Source organism: Sorex fumeus, unplaced genomic scaffold (genome assembly GCF_029834395.1).
Source record: "Sorex fumeus unplaced genomic scaffold, SorFum_2.1 ptg000130l, whole genome shotgun sequence".
NCBI classification, from domain to species: domain Eukaryota; kingdom Metazoa; phylum Chordata; class Mammalia; order Eulipotyphla; family Soricidae; genus Sorex; species Sorex fumeus.
The window spans coordinates 7210716-7232592 of NW_026606187.1; the positions used below are offsets into that span (position 1 = coordinate 7210716).

General features: G+C 48.7%; 1 protein-coding gene across 5 annotated transcripts in view; it reads left to right on the plus strand.

The window, feature by feature from the left end:
* Positions 1 to 21877, plus strand: part of TNRC6A (trinucleotide repeat containing adaptor 6A) — a 156459-nt gene that overhangs the window by 61421 nt on the left and 73161 nt on the right. For 4 of the 5 annotated variants that reach the window (XM_056138762.1, XM_056138764.1, XM_056138766.1 and 1 more), the window contains exon 2: positions 21386 to 21433. In XM_056138762.1, the coding sequence (XP_055994737.1) occupies positions 21386 to 21433 (48 nt within the window). Of the gene's footprint in view, positions 1 to 20754; positions 20954 to 21385; positions 21434 to 21877 lie in introns of those variants that run through there. The other variant, XM_056138765.1, reaches the window with a different exon arrangement.

A 21877-nucleotide genomic window follows, 5' to 3' on the forward strand; every position in this document is an offset into this window, starting at 1 on the left:
TTGCATGTGGCCGACCCGGGTTTGATCCCTGCCATCCCATATGGTTCCCCGAGCACCGCCAAGAGTAATTCCTGCATGCGGCATCAGGGGTAACCCCTGAGCATCACCGCTGTGACCCAAAAAGAAAAAAAAATCCTTCTACTCTCTCTCTCGCCCTCCTGTCTGTTGTAATCTTCCCCCTTCTCTTTCTTGACACCCTACCCTTCCCCAGGCAACAGCTTCATATTACTTACTAGGGAATAAATTGCATTTCCTGACTCTTAAATAAATGGAATCAGATGTGTTGTTAAGTCTGAGTTCTGTTGACAGTCTTTGTTTTGTTTTTGTTTTTGTTTGTTTGATTGATTTGGGGGACACGCCTGGTGGGGCTCAAGGCTTCCACCTGGTTCTGCACTCAGGAATCACTCCTGGCTTCTCAGGAGCCCAGGTGGGATGCTAGGGAGCAAACCCAGGGCGGCCACATGCAAGCACCCTCCCCCTGCTGTACCCTTACCTCAGACCATGTTTGGATTTTTGGTTTTGGGGGTCACACCCGGTGCTGTTCAGGGATGACTCCTGGCTATTTAGGGACTACTCCAGGCAGGGCTCAGGGGACCATATGCAAAGCTGGGGATCGAACCTCTGTCGGCCATGTGCAAGGCAAGCGCGTTAGCTCCCGTGCTATCTCTCCAGCCCCGAACAGGTTTACTTTGCAGCTCTTCGATATTGTATCTATCAAAAGTTCATTCCTTAGATTTTTAGTGTTTGTGGGGAGGGTGACTGTACCCAGCAGTGCTCAGGACTTACTCTTGGCTCTGTGCTCAGGGATCACTCCTTTTTATTTTCTTTTGAGTCACACCCGGTGATGCTCAGGGGTTACTCCTGGGTCTGCACTCAGAAATTATTTCTAATGGTGCTGGGGACCCTATGGAATGCCGGGGATCGAATTTGGCCAGATGCAAGGCTAGCGCCCTACCCATTGTACTATCACTCCGGCCCCTCAGGGATCATTCTTGATGGACTTGGGGAACCATCTGGGGTTTCCAGTATCAAATTCAGATCAGCTCTGTGCAAGGTACTTGAGTGCCCTTCTGGGTTTTTTGGGGGGAGGATGGCTTTTGTGGGGATCATACCCAGCGATGCACAGGGCTTACTCCTGGCCCTGCACTCAGGAATTACTCCTGGCAGTGCTTGGGGGACCATATGGGATGCCGGGGATGGAACCTGGGTTGGTCATATGCAGGGCAAACGCCCTCCCCACGGTGCTATTGCTCTTCCATTTTATTTGGTTTGGTGGTCAAATGCGGCGGTGCTCAGGGCTGTTGCCAGCTCAGGGGTTGATCCTGTCTGTGCTCAGGGGACCATGCCATGCCAGGGATGAATCCCGGGCCGCCTCCATGCAAAGCACAGCCTCGGTTGCTGGGAGCATCACCCTGGCCCTGGTTTCTGTTTTCAGGACCATGTGTGGTCCACTTTGGTTTTCCCTTTGCTCTGTCAACGTGGTTTCAGTGACAGGGGCTGCCCACACGCTTGGCTGTGACGCTTCATGGGATTTGGCTTCTGGAACTTGCCAGGGGTCATCATCTGGTCATGGTACCCGCACACCCTCCTGCAGTGCTCAGCAGTGGTGGTGCTGGTGCTGGTGCTCCCGGGGTCACTGTCTCGTGGCTGAGATGCTCTCGCACATCTCTTCCGCTACTGTCCTCAGGCATCGCTTCCTATGGGGTGGCAATGCTTAGGGTGCTGGTGATGGTCCCGTGCAGAGCATAGCAGCGGGGATGCCAGGACTCTGCTTGCCATACACAGTGTGCCAGGGATCAAACTCGTGGCCTCGGATTTATCAGACAGGGACTTTATAGCCATCAAGCTGAATCCGGGTCTCGGGCTGTGTAGCATTTCATCAACCCACCTCTGCCTTGGTTTCTCTATTTCTGGACTATTATGTGAATGCTAGCATTTTTTTTTTGGCTTTTTGGGTCACACCTGGCGATGCACAGGGGCTACTCCTGGCTCTGCACTCAGGAATTACCCCTGGCAGTGCTCAGGGGACCATATGGGATGCCGGGAATCGAACCGGGGTTGGCCGCGTGCAAGACAAATGCCCTACCCACTGTGCTATTGCTCCAGTCCCAGTGAATGCTAACATTTTCATGCTCAAAAATTATATACAACATTAACATTATTATTATTTTTTTGTTTTTGCTTTTGGGCCACACCCAGCAATGTCCAGGGTTTTCTCCTGGGTCTGTGCTTAGGGGTCACCACTGTTACACCACTGGCAGTGGTCAGGGGACCATACGTGGTCTTCAGGTATGGAACTTGGGTTGGTTCATGCAAAGCCAGCACCTTAACTCCTGTTCTATTGGTTTTGCACTAGGTTTCTTTTACTCATTGCATTTTTTTAAAAATTGAATCGTTGTGAGATACAGTTAGAAAGCTTTCATGTTTGAGTTTCAATCATACACAGATCGAACACCGATCCCTCCACCAGTGCACATTCTCCACCACCAATGTCCCCAGTATTACACTCCCCGCCCCCCCCCCCCCCACACACACACCTCTCCAACCCTCCCCTGTCTCCACGGCAGACAATTTCCCCCATACTCTCTCTCCACTTTGGAGCATTATGGTTTGCAATACAGATACTGAGAGGTTATCACGTTTGGTCCTCTATCTACTTGCAGCACACATCTCCCATCCCGAATGATCCCTCCAACCATCATTGACTTAGTGACCCCTTCTCTATCCCCGCTGCCTTCTCCCCCAGCTCATGAGGCAGACTTCCAACCACCATGGAGCAATACTCCTGGCCCTTGTCTCTACTATCCTTGGGTGTCAGTCTCATATTATGTTGTTTTATATATCACAGATACTCATTGCACTTTAAGACTCCTTTTAGATGTACTAGATGCAAATTCTTTTCCAAAATGTTAGGGGCAGGAGAGATAAGACAAAGGAGAGGGTGCTTGACTTGCACGTGGCTGACCTGGGTTTGATCCCTGGCACTGCATAAGGTTCCCTGAGCAGGAGTAAGCCCTGGGCACTGCCAAAAAGAAAAATTTAATCTATGTAGTGCTGGGGGGTTGGCGAGGAGTCAAAGCTGGGACCTTACATGTATAAGGCAAGAATTCTATCTCTGAGCTACATTCACCCAATCTTCAGATACAAATTCTGTTTGGGATTTGGGGTCCACACCCAGCAGTACTCTGGGACTACTCCTAGCTCTGCACTCGGGTGCTCTGGGGACCTTGTGGTACTGGGAGCTAACCTGGCCCCCCACTCGTAAAGCTGCTTGTGAGCATTCAGTTCAGAGTCACCTCTCCTGTCCCAACTCTGGACTGGAGTTTGTTTGGGGGTCACACCTGACGATGCTTAGGGGTTACTTCTGGCTTTTCACTCAAGAATTTCTCCTGGTGGTGCTTGGAGGACCATATGGGATGCCGGGATTGAATCTGAGTTAGCCGCAGACGTTTTACCTGCCGTGCTCTCTCCAGCCCCTATGTTTTTGTTTTTTTTAAAGTTTCAGGAAACAACTATATATATATTATTTTTTAAATTTTTTTATTGAGCCACTGTGAGATACAGTTACAAAGCTTTCATGTTTGAGATTCAGCTATACAATGATCGATCACCCATCCCTGCATCAGTGCAAACTTTCCACCACCAATGTTCCCATTATCCCCCCTACTTCCATCTCAGTCTTTACCCTGCCTCTGTGGCAGACAATTGCTTAGATACTCTTTTTTTTTTTAAATTTTTTTATTAGTGAAACACCATGAGGTAGTTGTAGTCTTACAGACTTTCGTGCTTGGGTTTCAGTTATACAATGATCAAGTACCCATTCCTCCACCAGTGCCCATTCTCCACCACCAATGATCCCAGTAGCCCTCCCACCCCCGCACCCCATCCTTCCCCCACCCCACCCCGCCTCTGAGGCAGGGCATTCCCTTTTGCTCACTCTTTCCTTTAGGGTGCTGTGGTTTGCAATAGAGGTATTGAGTGGCCATCGTGTCCGGTCTATAGTCTACTTTCAGCATGCATCTCGCATTCTGATTGCTCAGATACTCTTTCTCTACTTTTGGGCATTATATTTCCCCACCACCATTCAAGCCTGCCTTCCAGGGGCAGACTATGTCTCCATTTTTGATGGTAGTTTTATGTTGTTGAGATTTTTTTCCTTTGATTGTTTGTTTCCAGAGAGGTTTGAGGCATACCTGACATGCTCCTGGCTCTGTGCTCAGGAATCATTCCTAGTGGGCTTGAGATGTGGGATGACAGGGATTGAATCCAGGTTGTCCACATGCAAGGCAAGCACCCTACCCACTGAACTATCGCTCCAGCCCCAGAAGACATTATATGGTTCTGGGTGTCAAACTAGGGTCAGTCACATACAAGACAAGGGCCTTAATTCATATTTTATTTCTCTAGCTCTTATGGTGGAGATTCATGAGTTCTTCTCCATTTGTAGATATTAATCCTTTCTTTGGCATGTGAATTACAGAAATCTTCACTCATTCAGTAGATACTCCTTTTTTGCTTATAGATACACAGCAAAATTGATTGAAAAGATTATCTTTTCTCCTCTGAAAATGTCTTTGCACCCTTTCCAAAAATAGATAGACCATATATGTATTGGCTTATTTTGTACTCTCTGTTCTGTTACATTGATCTATTTGTCTGTCTTGATGCCAATATTACATTGTCTTGATTACTGCAGTTTATAATAAGTTTTGAAATCAGGTTGTCTATATCCTCCAATATTGGTCCTTTTCAAGGTTATTTTGGCTACTGTTTTCTCTTTCTTATTCTATAAGATCTAGACTCAATTTGCCAATTTTTACCGAACAACAGAGAAACAAAACATAACCTGCTGAAATTTTAATAAGCATATTGTACTAAATGTATACATTGATCTGGAGAAAATTGACAAAGCTTTCATGTTTGGGTTACAATCACACAATGATCAATCACCCATCCCTCTACCAGTGCACATTCCCCACCATCAATATCCCGGTATACCCCCCTTTCCCACCCTCCCCCGCCTCCACCGCAGACAATATTCCCCATACTCTCTCTCTCCTTTTGGGCATTATGGTTTGCAATGCAGATAATGAGAGATCATCACGTGTGGTCCTTTATCTACTTTCAGCACACATCTCCCATCCTGAGCAATCCCTCCAACCATCACTGACTTAGTGATCCCTTCTCTTTTCCAGCTGCCTTCTCCCCTTTGCTCATGAGGCAGGCTTCCAGCTATGGGGCAATCTTTCTGTCCCGTGTAACTACTATCCGTAGGTGTCAGCCTCATGTTATGTTGTTTTATACTCCACAAATGAGTGCGGTCCTTCTATGTCTGTCCCTCTCTGACTCTTTTCACTTAGCATGATACTCTCCATTTCTATTCATTTATAAGCAAATTTCATGTCAATTTTTTAAGCTGCAACGTTCCAGAAAATTGACATCTTAAGATGAGCTTTTAGTTCATTAACATATTATCTCTAGTATGCATTTGTTTAGGTGTTCTTTATTCTTTTTTGTCTGTTTGTTTTATTTGGGGGCCACACCCAGCTATGCTCAGGGCTTACTCCTGACGTGACTCAAGGGACCATATGGGGGGGGACAAAGCTTGACTATAGATTGGTTGCACACATGCAAGGCAAGTATCCTATTCGCTGTACTATTGCTCTAGCCCCCATTCTTTCATTTCTATCAGCAATGTTCTGTAACTTTCTGTGTTAGGTTTTGCAAGCTTTTGTCAGATTTATTCCTAAGCATTTCACCTTTTATGATCCCATGGAAAATGACTGTGGATTTTCTTTTCAGTTTCCAATTGATCACAGTTTTATGACAATACAGTTGATTTGAGGAATGTGGTAATCGTGGCCTATAACTTTCTAAACTCACTTATTCAATGTATTGCATCTCTTCTGTTCAATGGGTAGCAATTTCAGAACACTGTTTGCTGGTAGAGATTATAGGGGGTATCCTGGTCTTTATTCTGGTATTAGAGGGAAAGTTCTGTTTTCATCATTAAGTATGATATTGGTTGTAGAATTATTGTGGTGAATGGCAAAACTCTTTATTATGTCGGGAAAGTTTCCTTCTATTCTTAAATTGTTACAGAATTGTTTGTTTTTTTTTGGGGGGGGCAGTGGGGCTAGGCTAGGGGATGAGTGGGGACTAGGCCACACTTGGCTGTGCTCAAGAGCTATTCTTGACTTTGTGCTCAAGAGTGACCCTTAATGGTGCCCCAGGGACCACATGTGATTTTGGGAACCAAATGGGTTGATCCCAAGCAAGGCAATTGTTTCAACCACTGTGCTTTCTCTCTAACCCCTTAGTTTTATAATAGGATGAATTACATTGACTTCATCTCTTGCTTATGGAATATTTTCCTTTTTATTGAATTTGTTTTGGGAAAAAAAATAAAATTTGTGTTCCTGTGGTCAAGAACAATAATGGGATGTAATTTTGTTTTTTATTGTTTTATGGTGCTAGGGATTCAACCCCAGCTGGCCACATGCAAAGCAAGTGCCCTAACATTCATTCTCTGACCTTTTCACTTATTCTTGAATTTGTGTCTTTCAGAGAATTAGTCCATTTTTACTTAAATTAAAGATTGCTCCGCACCCCAGTTTTATCCCCCACTTCGTTCTCTTCCCTTTGTTGTTGTCCTTTTCTAGGAATATGCCCCAACAATAATCAGATCAATCACAGGCTTCACTTCATTTGTCTCCCATCACAGGGGTCATTGTCTTTCACTACTGGCTATTCAATCAATTAAAATGTTATTTTGGGGACAGAGTGATAGTTCAGCAAGTAGGGTGCTTGCCTTGCACACAGTTGATCCTGGTTTGACCCCCTGCCTCCCCTTCTGATCCTCCCCAAGCCTGCCAGAAGTGATTCCTGAGTGCAAGGGCTGGAGTAAACCCTGATCACAGCCAGATGTGGACAAAATTCTCCTCCCTAACAAAAAGAAAGAAAATGTTGTTTCAGGAGCTAGAACTGTAGTACAGTCGGGAGGGCATTTGCCTTACATGCAGCTGACTGGGTTCAATTCCCAGCATCCCATACGGTCCCCAAGCCTGCTTCCAGAGTGCAGAGCCAGAAGTTATCCCTGAGCATTGCCAGGTGTGCCCCCCAACCCCCCAAATAATAATAATAATAATAATAATAATAATAATAATAATAATAGTAATAACAAGAAGCAAAATAGCAAACAAAGAAAAAGTTGCTTCATAAAGTTTGCATTTTAAGAAATACAATGTCCGTTGGTTGTTCCTTCTTGATTGAAAGTTAAAGTCCTTACCCCTCAAATGTTGAATGAATGAGTGAAATACATTTGTGTCTATGCAGACATAGAGTTTTCCATTTTGTTGAAAGGGCTGTAATCCATTATTGTCACTATTTATTTTATTTTAATTTATGAGGGGGCCAGAGCTGAGCCATACCCAGCAGTGCTGAGGGGTTACTCCTGGCTCTGCACTCAGGGATCACTCCTGGCAGTGTTCGAGGATCATATAGACTGGGTCAGTCAGTCACATGTTCTATTTGTAAAAAATAACATGCTCGGGGGGCACAGCAGGTAGGGCGTTTGCCTTGCACGCGGCCGACCCAGGTTCGATTCCCAGCATCCCATAGGGTCCCCTGAGCACCGCCAGGGATAATTCCTGAGTGCAGAGCCAGGAGTGACCCCTGTGCATCGCCGGGTGCGGCCCCAAAAGAAAAATAAATAAATAAATAAATAAATAAATAACATGCTCGGGGGCTGGGTTGGGTAAGTCATTTGTCTTCCGTTCAGTCAACCCAGGTTCGATCCCTGGCATCCCATATGGTCCCCTGAGCACTGCCAGGAGTAATTCCTGAGTGCAGAGCCAGGAGTAAGGCCTGAGCATTACTGGGTGTGGCCCAGAAGAAAACAAAAAAGCAAGAAAAAAAAAGAAAAGAAAGAAACGAACATACTCATGTCATAAAAAAAAATTGGAAATACAAAAAAGCAAAATTTCAGGGCTGGAGAGTAGAGAGCAGTCACCTGGCATCCAGCCTACCCCAGCACCATCCCCAGCACCATGTCGGGTTCCCTGAGCACTGTCAGGCATCACTCTGAGCACAGGGCCAGGAATAGTCTCTGAACGCTGTGAAATGTGCCCCCTCTGCAAGAAAAATAGAAAAAGCAAAAATTCACTCTCACAGGAGTACCAAACAGGAATTCTTCCCCTCCCCCCACACACCTTTTTTTTTGTTTTTGCACTTTTGGTCACACCCAGAGATGCACAGGGGTTACTCCTGGCTCCCATACTCAGGAATTACTCCTGGCAATTCCCGGGGAACCATATGGGATGCTGGGAATCGAACCTGGGACGGCCGCATGCAAGGCAAACACCCTACCCGCTGTGCTATCGCTCCAGCCCTGTTAGGTCCCTAGGGACCCTGAGGGAGATTCCAGAGTTAAAACTCTATAAATTAGTAACTTCTGCGCCCTACCAGCCCCTTTTCCCAAAATTTTATACTGTGGGGCCAGAGAGATACTACAGGAGATAGGGCATTTGTCTTGCACACGGCTGACCCGGGTTCGATCCACAGCATCCCAGAGGGTCCCCCGAGCACCACCAGGAGTAATTACTGAGTGCAGAGCCAGGAGTAACCCCTGAGCATCGCTGGGTGTGTCCCCCAAAGAAAAAAAATTTGTACTGTGGATTGCAAAGGTATTCATAGTTTTTTTTTTTGACATATATTGTCCTATCACCAACCAAATAGGAATTATTCATTGTTTTTGTTTGTTTGTTTTAAGTTTTTGTACTGGCAGTGCACAGGGATCACACCTGGTCGGCCTGAAGGCCACATGGGGTGCCCAGCCATCCAACCCAGGTCTGTACTATTTTTCTGGGCCCTGGCCTCTATTCTTTTGAATTTCCATTCGCCTTGAAAGTGCATAACCCAGGCTCAATCCCCAGTATGCCACATGTCTTCCAGCCCCACCAGGAGTAAGGCCACAGCAGAGTCAAGAGTAACCCTGAGCACAGTTGAACGTGGCCCAAAACCAAGAAGGAAAGAAAAGAAAAGTAATAGGGTTAGGGTTAGGTAGAGGAGTTTTTGAAGAGCCTTTCGTGCTAGGCAAGGGGATTCAGAGAGCAGTCACAGAGCTCTGAGAATCAGTACTTGAATAGGTCTTTGGACTTGAAAGATTGATTTGTCCATTAACCAAGTTGGTGCCGACGACGTGGATAAAGGGAGGAAGTAAAGTGAGGGGGGATGGGTGGAAATCATTCCTTCTTTGAGTGACATTTCTTAGTTACAAAAGGGAAAACTACAGGGAACTTTACATTTGAACAAGGTGATAAACACAGTATTGTGAGGGAGACCTTAGCAGGCCTTTTTCATTCATAAATGAGAAACCAAGTTAACCTTGGGAAATAAAGAGCGTTAGGAAAGGGAAGGGGAACTGGGAGGTGGTCAGGAAAGGAATGCGGCCAAATCTGCATCCGACTTGCGCAGCTCAAGTCACCTTTGCTCACTTCTGCATTTACAAATGTGTTTAAAAAAAAAAAGGAGGAAAAGTGGGCTGGAGCGATATAACTGTGGTGCCTTGCTCATGACCTACCTGGGTTGGGGTTCAATCCCAGCCATCCCATAAGGTCCTCTGAATGCACCAGGAGTACTTTTGCCTTGCACGTGGCCTACCCCGGTTCAATACCTGACATTCCATACCCATGCCATCCCATTCCATACCCCCAAGCACCACCGAGAGTAATTCCTGAGTACAGAGCCAGGAGTAACCCCACTTAGTATTGCTCACGAAGATCCAAAAAGCCAAAGAAAAAAAAAAAAGACGTGATCCCTGACCCTGAGTGTAGAGCCAGGAATAAGCCCTGAATACCCAGACACAGTAACAACAAAGTCTCCAATGGAGACGTTACTGGGCCCGCTCAAGCAAATCGATGAACAACGGGAGGACAGTGACAGTGACAGTGACCACAAGGTGTAGCAAGGAAAAAAAAAGAAAGAGAGAAAGTTGCAGACCAAACAGTATAGGAGATAAGGACCCCGGTGGTACCCCCTTTCACCTGTACAGAATTTGGTCCCCTTAGCATAGATAGAAGTCACTCCCAAGAACCAGGAGTAGCCCCTGAACACTGACTGCAGTGTGTGTCCCTATCACCTTACCCCTAACCACCACTCATCACGCACACACACACACACACACACACACACACACACACACACACGGAAAATTACATTTGAGATTCAAATGTAAAGCCCTGAGCTGCTTTGTATGGAATATTAAAAGCTTGGTGTTTTTCTGTTTTTTTTTTTTTTTTTTTTTTTTTTGCTTCTTTGGGTCATACCCAGCGATGCTCAGGAGTTACCCCTGGCTCTATATACAGGAATTACTCCTGGCAGTGCTCGGGGGACCAGAGAGTGATCCCAGGTGTGCCACATGAAAGGCCCTCCCTGCTCTGGCCCCTGCCTGGCTTCTATTTGTAAAGGGCCATTCCAAAAAGTCCTGTGTCTGTTCAGGACAAAGGGAACGTTCGGATTCTTCTGGGTTGACCACCAAGCTGATCAACTTTATTTGCTTACTGGTCTTACGTTCAGTAAGTATGCACTAAGCTTTGACCTTGGTGCTGGGGAAAGAGCCACACAGGAAGGAGGACACCTCCTTTCCTGGCTGGAACTTTCAAAATTGGAGCAAATCCTCAGGGTCTGGGAGAGAGCTCAGCGGGAGAGCAAGCAGGAGGTGAAAACTCCAGCCCCCAGCCCTGTATGACACTGGGAGCGTGGGTACTGGGGACTCCTGGCACCAACATGAAAGTCCAGTGTGCAGTCTTGGACACACTACAACCCAATGTGCGATGTCAACCACCACCACAATAAAAACAAAGGAAGGGAAAGGGAGGGTGTGAGGTACAGTGGGAAAGGCACTTGCTTTGCCTGGCACGGAACCTGGGTTTGACACAAGCACCACATATAATTCCCAGACTCCCACCAGGAGTGATTGATGCCTCATCGCCAAAAAAAAAAAAAAAACCCAAAAAAACAGGAAGGGAAAATTGGCAGTGGGGTGGGTCAAGGGTTTGGGCCACACCAGGCGGTACTCAGAGATTACTCCTGGGGGTTTAGGGTTTTTAGGGAATCATATGGGATGTGAGGACTCAAACTCAGGCAGGACAGCAAGTGAAGTCCCACCAGCTGTACTATCAGTCTGGCCCCAGGGAAGAATTTTTCGGGCTTTTTTTTTTCTTTTAGCTTTTTGGGCCACACCCAGCAATGTTCAGGGGTTCCTCCTGGCTCTGCACTCAGGAATTCCTCCCGGCAGTGCTCAGGGGACCATATGGGATACTGGGGATCAAACCCGAGTTGGCTGAGCGCAAGGCAAACACCTAACCTGCTGTGCTATCGCTCCGGCTGCTTTGTTTGTATTCTTATTTTTTGACTCGTACCTCGAGATGCTCAGGGATCAATCGTGACCACGCTCAACGAACTCCATCTGAGGAAACGAGCCCAGGTCAGCTGCATGCTTGACCCACTGTGCTATGGCTTTGGCCCATGTCAGTCTTTTAGAAGCATTTCAAAGTTCCTACTGAGTTCAATAGATGCTTATCTTGGGATTCAGTAGTTCTCTTTCTAGATCTTTATCCAAGAGAAATATGTGCATATGTGCACGGGCCACAGAAGAGACGCCTTGTACGAAAATATTCATGGCAGGTTTTAAAATACCCCCAAACTGGAATCAATCCAGAGCAGGGTGGTAGACTAACCAGGGAGCATTCATTCAATGGAATATTTCTCAGGAATGAAAAGAACTCTCCAGGCTGAGGCTGTGACTTGGGTGATAGAGCACATATCAGCAGTTAGTGGGCCCAGAGTTCCATAGCCACACGACCAGGTCCAGAGGCTTAGCATTGAAGGGCCCGAGCACTGCTGCGTGTGACCCCTTTAGAAAAGGGGGGCATGGAGTAACAGTACAGCAGGGAGGGTGTTTCGCTTGTCTGGGGCCCATCCGTATTGGATCTCTGGCATCCCACAGGCTCCCCCAAAACTGCCAGGAGTTTTTCCTGAATGCAGAGCCAGAAGTCACCAGGTGTGGCCCAAAAAGAAAAAAAGGGGGGTGAGAATGAATTTCTGACACACAAAAGAGTCTCACGGAGATTTATTTATTTATTTATTTATTTATTTTGCTTTTTGGGTCACACTTAGTGATGCTCAGGGATTACTCCTGGCTCTGCACTCAGGAATCGCTCCTGGTGGTGCTCGGGGGATTGAGCCCGGGTAGGCCACATGCAAATGCCCTGCCCGCTGTGCTATTGCTCTGGCCCTCACAGAGATCATTTTCATCAAGAGAAGTGCAGCATGAAAGGATCCCTGCAGAGTGAGTCCCTGCACGAAGGGTTCTGGAGCAGATCGTACAAAGTCACTGGGTGGAAATGAGAAATCTGGTGTCAGTCAGCTTTCTTCGGAGGGATCCTGCAGAAGGGCAGCACCCACCTTTACAGGTGAACCATTCCTAAGCCTCAATCTAGTGAAAAACTTTTTTCTCTACTTGTTTTTCTGTTTTTTCTTTCTTTCAGCAGTGCAGTTTGGTATTGGTATTAGGTGGATTGCGTTAGTTCAAGTTATCAGTTGCAGATAGTGAAGGATCGAAGGGGCCAAGGTGTAATATGGCTTGAGAAGAATTAATTTGCCATGGGAGTTAGTGACCTGAGCTGACCCACATTTGTGCTATTTTATTTATGGTTTTGTTACTTGATGTTTTTGTTTATTTTGGGGCCACACCTCATGGTGCTTAGGGTTTCCTCCTGGCTCTGTGCTCAGGGGTCATTCCTGGTGGGGGTTGGGGGACCATATATGGGAGCCCCAAGATGGAAGCAAGATCTACTGCATGCAAGGGAAGTGGCTTAATCCCCGTGCTATATCCTACACACACACACACACACACACACACACACACCACATTAGCATTATTAATGTGACTTTGGTGAAGTTAATTATCCTCATCTGAAAATGGGAATGGCATTCCTATAGCACGGAGCTATTTGAGGACAGTAGTTAATGATTAGTTAATATTTGTAAAGCACTGAGAACAGTGTGTGATTGTACCAAATACATTTTAGTTAAAAAAATACACACTCACTCTAGGGAAATTGCTTCACATTCATGCCTTTAATTTCCATTTTATGTTATTTTGGAAAATTTTCTAAATTTACCCATACTTTGAGTGAGTATATCTTGTGCAGACTTGGGTGGGGGGATATTTTCTTTCCAGGGACCTGATTTTCCAATATTAGACAAATCCTTTACTCTAGTAAGAAAAGGAAGAGATACTTGTGGAACATTTCTGTTTCAGTAGCCTCAGAAACCAAACAAATAACAAAATCAAGGAAGAAGACCAAATGAGAAAAAAAGATTTTATTTCATTTTATATTTGTGGGCCAGTGATGTAGCTCAGTCTTTTTGTGTTTGTTTGGTTTTTGGTCACACATGATGATACTCAGGACTTACTCCTGGCTCCTGCACTCAGAAATTACTTCTGGCGATGCTTATGGGATGCAAGACCAAACGTGGGTTGGTGGTATGTAATGGAAACATCCTCCCTGCTGTCCTATCTCTCCAGCCCCGGATGTCGTTTAGTCTTACATGTATGCAGCTCTGGGTTTCAATCCCAAACTCTACAAAAATATATAAATTAAATGCAGATTTTTATAAGGCCTATTTTTCTCATATGGTCACTATGAAGAAAGAAACTTTATACTCAGAGGTTACTCTTGGCCTTGCACTCAGGAATTACTCCTGGTGGTGCTCAAGGGACCATATAGAATGTCAGGGATCAAAGTTGGGTTGGCTGTGTGCAAGGCAAATATTCTACCTGCTGTAGCATCTCTTCAGCCCCCCCAAAAACTTTTGGAGGTCGATACAAACTGCTATGAGCGATTCCACAAACAGTTAATTACTGGTGTGGCATTTAAATTATATCTAAAATTATATTTAAATTATATCGGAATTCTTTTACCGTCTTTGGTCACACCTGGCAGTGTTAAGGCTTCCTCCTTGCTCTGCACTTAGGGATCACTCCTGGCAGGGCTCAGGGGGGTCACTTGGGGTGCTGGAGATCAAATCTGGGTCAAGCATATTAAGGCAAGTGCCCTACCTGCTGTACTACTGGCCCAGTCCTATATCCAAATCCTTTTTTGTTTGTTTGTTTTTTCTTTGGGGACACAGTGGGCTGTGCTTAGAGCTTATTCCTGGCTTTATGCTCAGGAATCTGGGCTGTGCTTTGGGGGTGATTTGGGATGCTGGGGATCAAACCTGGGATGACTGCATGCAAGGCAAGCATTCTACCTGGTGTGCTACTGCTCAGGCCCCTATATCCGAATCTTAACCTGCACACTTTCACCTCTAGACATACAAAATATTCTTCATCATTGACTCTGGGGAGAATGTAGGGAATGTGCTTTTTGCTGGAAATGGCATTTGCTCACTGAAATGAGCTTTGTTAGCGAAACTCATGACTCTAGAACCATGCTTCTGGCTTACTCCTGATTGATTATACAGCTAAAATAAAAACAGTGACTCCAGTCGACTTGAAGTCATGTATCATAAAGAAACCTATTTTCATTATTTGTTTTTGGTGGGGCAGAAGTGTTGGGCCAGCAGTGCTCAGGCCCTACTCCTGTCTGTGTGCTCTGGGATCACACCTGGTGTTGCTGGGGGGACCCTAGATGGTGGAAAGGTCAGGCCAGCATTGATCACAAGGCCAGCACCCCACTTTCTGAATTATCTCTCTGACCCCAAGAATTCTTCTTTGAGCACCATTTCTTTCCTTCTGTGCAATTGTTATAGTTTTTCACTATATTTTATACTTCACTTACAAAAGTTTGTGGTCAGTGGGTCCGGAGAGATAGTACAGTGGGTAGGGCACTTGCCTGGCACATGGCCAACCCGGATTTGATCCTCAGCATCTTGCACCCCATATGGTCCCCTAAGTACCACCAACAGTTATTCCTGGGTGCAGAGTCAGGAATAAGCCACAATCATCCCTGGGTGCGACCCCAAACACCAAACCAAACCTAACCAACCAAACTCCCCAAACTGCAAAAGTCAAAGAGATGGCTCAAAGACTAGAGCCCTCCTGCACCTCAGTTCCACTCCTGAAACCCTATGGCCCCTCTAGCACTGCAGAGAATAATGTGCCCCTCCCCCATATCCCTGGCCCCCAGGACCCAATCAGGATGAGCTCCAGAGAACCACCAGGTGTGGCTCTAAAACAAAAGATGAATTGGAGAGTCATTTACATGTAAATACAAAGAGAGTGAAAATGATCATTCAATCCTGGGAGATTCTGGAGAGGGAAATTTGGGCCTAGGGGCTTGGGGATAGCCAGTATAATTTGGTCTGAAATAGGAGACGCTGTTGTACGAAGGGACTCTGAAAGAGACCTAGGAGAGGGGCTGGGGCGAAGGCACAGCAGGGGGAGCGTTTGCTTGCACGCGGGCAACCTGGGTTCGACCCCTGGTATCCCATATGGCATCCCTGAAAATCACTAGGAGTAAGCCCTGAGCATTGCTGAGCATCTTACCCAGGATGTAAGAGAGAGAGAGAGAGAGAGAGAGGTGAGAAAGGAGAGGGGGAGAGAGAGAGAGAGGAGAAGGAGAGAGAGAGATTTAGAAAGAAAGAAAGAAAGAAAGAAAGAAAGGAAAGAAAGAAAGAAAGGAAAGAAAAATGTGCTTCCAACACACCCAGGGAGGGCTTCCCTTAAGAAAGTGGGAGTGGGGCTGGAGCGATAGCACAAGGGTGTTTGCCTTGCATGTGGCCGACCCAGGTTCGATCCCCAGCATTCCATATAGTCCTCTGAGCACTGCCAGGAGTAATTCCTGAGTGCAGAGTCAGGACTAGGAGTAACCCCTGTGCATCACTGGGTATGACCCCCCCCCCCCAAAAAAAATGGTGGGAAAATAAAAGAAGGTGGGAGTGGTCAGTTTGGGCAAGCTCTCCCTGTAGAGTCTTGATTCCTTCAAAGCTTTGAAGTCTTGATTCTTAAAGGATTCAAGACTCCCAGCTAGAGGAGTTGGAGACCTGGGTTCTTGAGGGGCTGGAGACCCGGAACCTCATGTAGTCCTTGGAGCCCACCAGAAGTGATCCAAGAGCAAGCCCTGAGTACCACCGGGTGTGGCCCTCAAACCAAGTCATAAGCGAAGGATCCAGCTAGAAATGTCACCACAAAGTGTGGCAGCTTTGGGCCACTTGGAACACAGGGAAGAGCAATTTTGGAGGAGGGCATCAGGCTGGAGGGGGTTAGGAAGGGAACTGAGCAATCAGAAGCCATTTTCCAGAAACTCTGCCGGGAAGGGCAACAGCAAGGCAGAGGAACGAGGCACCAGGGAGTGCTGTTCTGTTTTGTTGTGGGTTTTTGTGTTTGGTGTGTTTTCAGTGTTTCCTTGAAGTACATTCCTTGAAAGTACTTGTACACTGATGGGAAATGGAGCAAGAGATTGATTACGTAGTAAGAGAAAGGATGAGAGATGGTCCTATTAGTTTCCTCGTCAGGAATCCAGGCTGGATTACAAATGAAATGTTATTATTTTAATTATTTTGATCATCATCATTATTTTAGTGGTTGGGCCCCTGGTAGTGTTCAGGGCTTACTCATGGCTCTGCGTTTAGGGAGCATTCTTGGTGGTGCTCAGGGGTCCTATGTGGTGGGCAGAGGGGGAGGGGATTAGAACCTGTGTTGGCTGCATGCAAGGCAATCACCTTAGTTCAGTGCAATCTCAGTGGACCTTATTTTAAGTTATTACTGTTCTTTGGCTTACCCTTATGCATCAGATTTAAGCAAGGGGGCATTAAGCAGCTTTTAGCATGGAATGTTACTGCAATTCTGAAAGATTTATGTTAGACCTAGCAGAAACATATCCTAAAAGAATATGTTAGACTTCTTCAAAAATCTTCAACTGGGGTTGGAATGATAATAAGATAGGGTGCTTGCCTCGCATGTGGCACTGACCTAGGTTTGATCTCACTCACTCACACACACACAGACACACAGACACACACACACACACAGACACACACACACACACACACACACCCCTTCAACCAGTTCTATCTTAGCTTCCCAGGGGGGCTGGGGGCTGAGAGTTGTAGGGTTACCCACTGTGGTTACCTATTGGCATTTTGGTTTACCCACATTTGTGTGGTGTCAGAATGTCTCCTGAATATGGTGGAATGTTGAGCAGAATCTTTAGCTTCTATCTGCTAGATACCAATACATCAACTTGTTACAGCAAGAAACCAAGACATTACCAATTATTCTTTTTCTTTGTTTGCTTTTGGGCCACACCCAGCCGTGCTCAGGACTTATTCCTGGCTCTGTGCTCAAGGATCACTCCTGGCATCCTGGTGAGCTTGGGAACCTGGATGCCAGGAGTGGGATCAAATCCGTGTTGGCTCTTGCAAAACCAATACCCTGCCCACTGTACTATCTCTTTGGCCCTATATACTTTAGGGGCGAGAGGAGAGACAGAATTGCTCCCATTGAGAACCAATGAGCTATTCAAAACTAAGAAAGTGTAATAGACCAAAATAAAGAAAGAAACCTGGCCTGGGGCTAGTAATGGCTCAGCGGTAAATCATGTGTCACAAATGTGAGGTCCTGGATTTGGGGCCCTCCAAGAGGAAGTAAATCAGCTAATCTTAACAGCTGTGCAAGTTGATAAATATTACTGTTTTTATTTCCGTATGCTGTTGTGAGAAATCATTCATAAACATTGTATGAAAGCATATTGTGCTAAACATACACAATCCTATTTTTTTTAACTCCTAAAGAAATACTGTAATATATAAACATTCGTATCTTAAGTAGACAGAACAGAAAACCATGCCAGGGGCTGGAGTGACAGTATAGCAGGTAGGGTGCTTGTCTTGCCCGCGACCACGTCAGGTTTCATCCCTAGCACCCCATATGGTCCCCTGAGCCTTCCCAGGAGTGATTCCTGAGCCCAGAGCTAAGAGTAAACCCTGAGCACTGCCAGGTGTGACCCCAAAACAAACAAAAAAGAAAACCATACCAAATACTTACAAGGAAATTGAACTCAAGGATGAAGTCAGGAAAAGGAAGCTCCCCAGTATTTCATTGGTGTTCCTGAATTTCACATTTTGTCAACCTGATTAAAGATGTTGACATACTTGTGTAAATAAAGGAAACAGAGTTCCCTGAGCAATGTCAGGAGTAATTCCTGAGTCCCCTGAGCACTGCCAGGAATAATTCCTGAGTTCCCTGAGCACTGCCAGGAATAATTCCTGAGTCCCCTGAGCACTGCCAGGAATAATTCCTGAGTCCCTGAGCACTGCCAGGAGTGATTCCTGAACTCAGAGGTGTGGGCCCAAAACAAAAATAAACAAAAAGGAAACAAAAAACAAAACAAAAAGTCCAGAAAAAGGGGGAGGATGAAATGAAATAATATCACCAGTTACTGTTTTGATCCGTATGCTTTAGAACTTAATGTGCAGTCGTTCCCTTATTCATTACTTTATTGCACATCTTATTGTGGGGTGTGGGGTGGGACACTGACCTGGTCTGAAACCAAGCTTGATGGTGTTTAGGGCCATGGATGAAAACTGGGTTGGCGTTGGGCAGGGCATACACCTCACCCCTGTCCTATTTCTCTGTTCCCCCATCCCCTCCACCACACATGTGTATTTTTTAAACAGGGGATAGGATCTGGATTGTAATGGAAGATTTTGTTTCTTCGATAGGAAGCTTTGGGGACATTTTTATTTATTTTTTTGGCCACAATGGTCGTGCTCAGGGTTTATTCCTCTCTCTGCACCCAGGAATTACTCCTGGCAGGACTGGGGACCATATGTGGTGCTGGGGATTGGCCCCCGGTATGGCAATACATGCTGTCCTATTGCTTTGACCCTAGATATTTTTATTTTTAGGGGGGTTTTGGGGTCACTCTTGGCTGGACACAGGGACTACTTCTGGCTCTGTGCTGGGAAAACCTTTGTCTGGCCCCAAAGGCAGGAACTCGTTTAAAAAGAGGAAAATGGTATGATTCTTAGAGTGACGTTTTTAAAACACACATGTGCAGGAATAGTACTGTGTTTCCATGTATGTACACACTGCTGTATTTAACTGTTGGCATGTATTTTTTTCCTTCTATTTTTTGTTTTGCCTTTTTGGGTGACACCGTGATGCTCAGAGGTTTACTCCTGGCTCTACACCCAGGAATTACTGCCAGGGCACTAGGCTGGAGATCAAACCCGGCTCCTCCAGGTGCAAGGGTAGAGCTTGGGCCCAGTGTGGGGGTGTCTCTTGCATCTCCAAGGAGCCCTACATTCGTGGTTTTCAGTCTACACCTGGTGTGTAGACGCATCTTGCCAGGGCTGCAGATTTCTTATCCGTGAACGCCCCCTTCTCTGCTTCCTTTCGACCACTTTCCCATCGTCTTCACGGGATCCTAACAGAATGCCCGGGGTTCAGATTGTAGTAGTATATTCATTTATTTTGGGCTACATTTTGGGCTGTGCTCAGGCTTACTGCCACCACCTCGGTCCTCAGGGCCACTTCTGGCAGGGCTGGGGATTGGACCAGGGTCAGCCACGTGCGAGACAAGCGCCTCATCCTCTCTCACTCCAGCTTGGTTAGGAGGCACGGCTGGGTTGTCTATGAGTTTCAACCGTCAATACTGGAATTTAGTATCTGATGATGAAATATCTGTATTACCTGTAAGACACCAGGATTCTTTTTTTTTTGGCTCTTTTTTTGGGCCACACCCGGGGGGTGCTTGGGCTGACTTCCTGGCTCTGAGGTCAGGAATTACTACTCCTGGAGGCGCTGTGTGTGTGTGTGTGTGGGGGGGGGGGGAACACCCTATGGGATGCCGGCGATCTAAGCCGGGTTACTACTCCTGGTGGTGTTGTGTGTGTGTGTGTGTGCACCCTAAGGGAGACTGGGGATTGAACCTGGTGTGTGTGTGTGCACCCTATGGGATGCCGGGGATTGAACCCGAGTTCTGTGTGTGTGTGTGTGTGTGTGTGTGTGTGTGTGTGTGTACCCTACGGGATGCTGGGGACCGAACCCAGCTTAGTACTCCTGGCCGGGCTGTGTGTGTGTGTGTGTGTGTGTACACCATACGGGATGTTGGGGATTGAACCCGGGTTGTGCGTGTGTGTGTGGGGGGGGGGGGCGACCCTAGGGGCCGAGCGCTGTCCGCCGGGCTCGCGCTCGGGTGCCCAGGACGCTCCCCGGGCAGCGCGGGCCGGAGCGCAGCCCAAGGTCAAGGCCGCTCTCCCCGGCCAGTCTCCAGGGCTCGCGGGCGCCGCGCTGCCGCAGGGCCGGGGGCGGGGGGCGCCGGTGTTCCCCCGCCACCGGCCCCAGCCGCCGCCGTCGTCCCCCCGACCCGACCCGACGCGGCCGGTCCCGGTGGGGGAGGGGCGGGGCGGTCGAGCAGGAAGCCGATGTCGCAGCCCAGCGCGGGGCGGCGGCGGCGGCGGCGGCGGCGCGGGCGGGCGGGGCGGGAGGTGCCGACAAATCGGGGCGCCGGCCGGGGCGGGGGCGGAGGCGGGCCTCGCTCGGGGCCGGGAGGGCTGCCGGTGGCCTCGCGGGAGGCCGAGCCGCCCTCGCCCCCTCCGCGGCCTCCGGGGAGCTCGGCCAGGCCTCGCGCGGCGCGCCGGCCGGTTGCCAAGGGCTGCCCCCGCCGGCACGTCCAGTTGCTAGGGCCTCCATCTTGAGGCGGCGGGCCGCGGCGCCCCCGGAAGGACTTGCCGCGCGGCGCGTTCACTTCCGGTCTGGGGCCTGCGGCGGCGGCGGCGGCGACGGCGGCGGCGGCGGCGGCGGCGGCGGCGGCGGCGGGTCGGGGTAGAAAATGGCGCTGGTGCAGCGGCTCGGGCCTCTCCCCGCGGCGCTGCCGAGGGCTTGAGGCTCGCGGGCCTCTCTCGCCGCGCCCCACTTGCTCGTGCACTTTACACACATGAGGTGAGCGGCGCTGCGTGTGCGTGTGTGTGTGCGTGTGTGTGTGCGCGCGCGCGGGTGTGTGGCGGCGCCGGGGGGGGGGGCGCCGCGGGCGCTGCCGCAGGGCCCGGCGGCGCGGGGGGCGGCGCGGGGGGCGCGGGGGGCGGCGGCCGACGCCCGCTTTGGCGGGGGCTGCGCGGCCGGGGCCGGGCCGGGCCGGGGCCGGGCGGGACGAGCCGGAGCGGGACCGGCACTGCCCGCGCCCGCGGGGGCCGGGCCGGGGCCGCCGCCGCCAGCCCGCCGCGGGGCTGCAGCCCCCGCAGCTTTGTGCGCGCCCCCCGCCCCCCGCCCCGGCGCCCCTCCCCTCCCCCACCCGCCCCGGCGCGAGCCTCTGCCGCAGCGGCTCGGTTTTCAGCGCGCATCCCTCTCTCCCCGCCCGCCGCTCTTCTCTTGCAGAGAATTGGAAGCTAAAGCTACCAAAGACGCAGAACGGAATCTCAGCAGGTAGGTCAGACTGGCCCCCCGACACACGCTGCCCCCCGGGCGCCCCCGAGCCCCAGCCCCGTGCCGCGGGCGCTCCCGCGCCGCTGCGCCCTTTCGGGGGCTCGGGGAGTTCCCCCAACCCCCGCCTTTGCCGCTCCTCCGGGCTCCCCCCGCCCCCGCCACCCCGTGTCATTTTCCTTTTCGCACGCAGGGAGCAGTTGGGAGAGATGGGGCCGGAGGGAATGTTGGCTGGAAGGATTGCAGGGGGATGCGTAATTACGCGTGTCTTCCTTTCTTTGGGAGGCCCCCTCCCCCCAAAAAAGAAAAAAGAAAACAAAAACAAAGCCAAAAAGAAAAAATCCCCAAACCCCCACCAGCAACCAAACCCGAGGAGGAGCAATTCTTGTAAACTTAGTTAAAGCATTCGCACCCTCTTAGAATTTAATTAGGGGGACTTGTGCATTA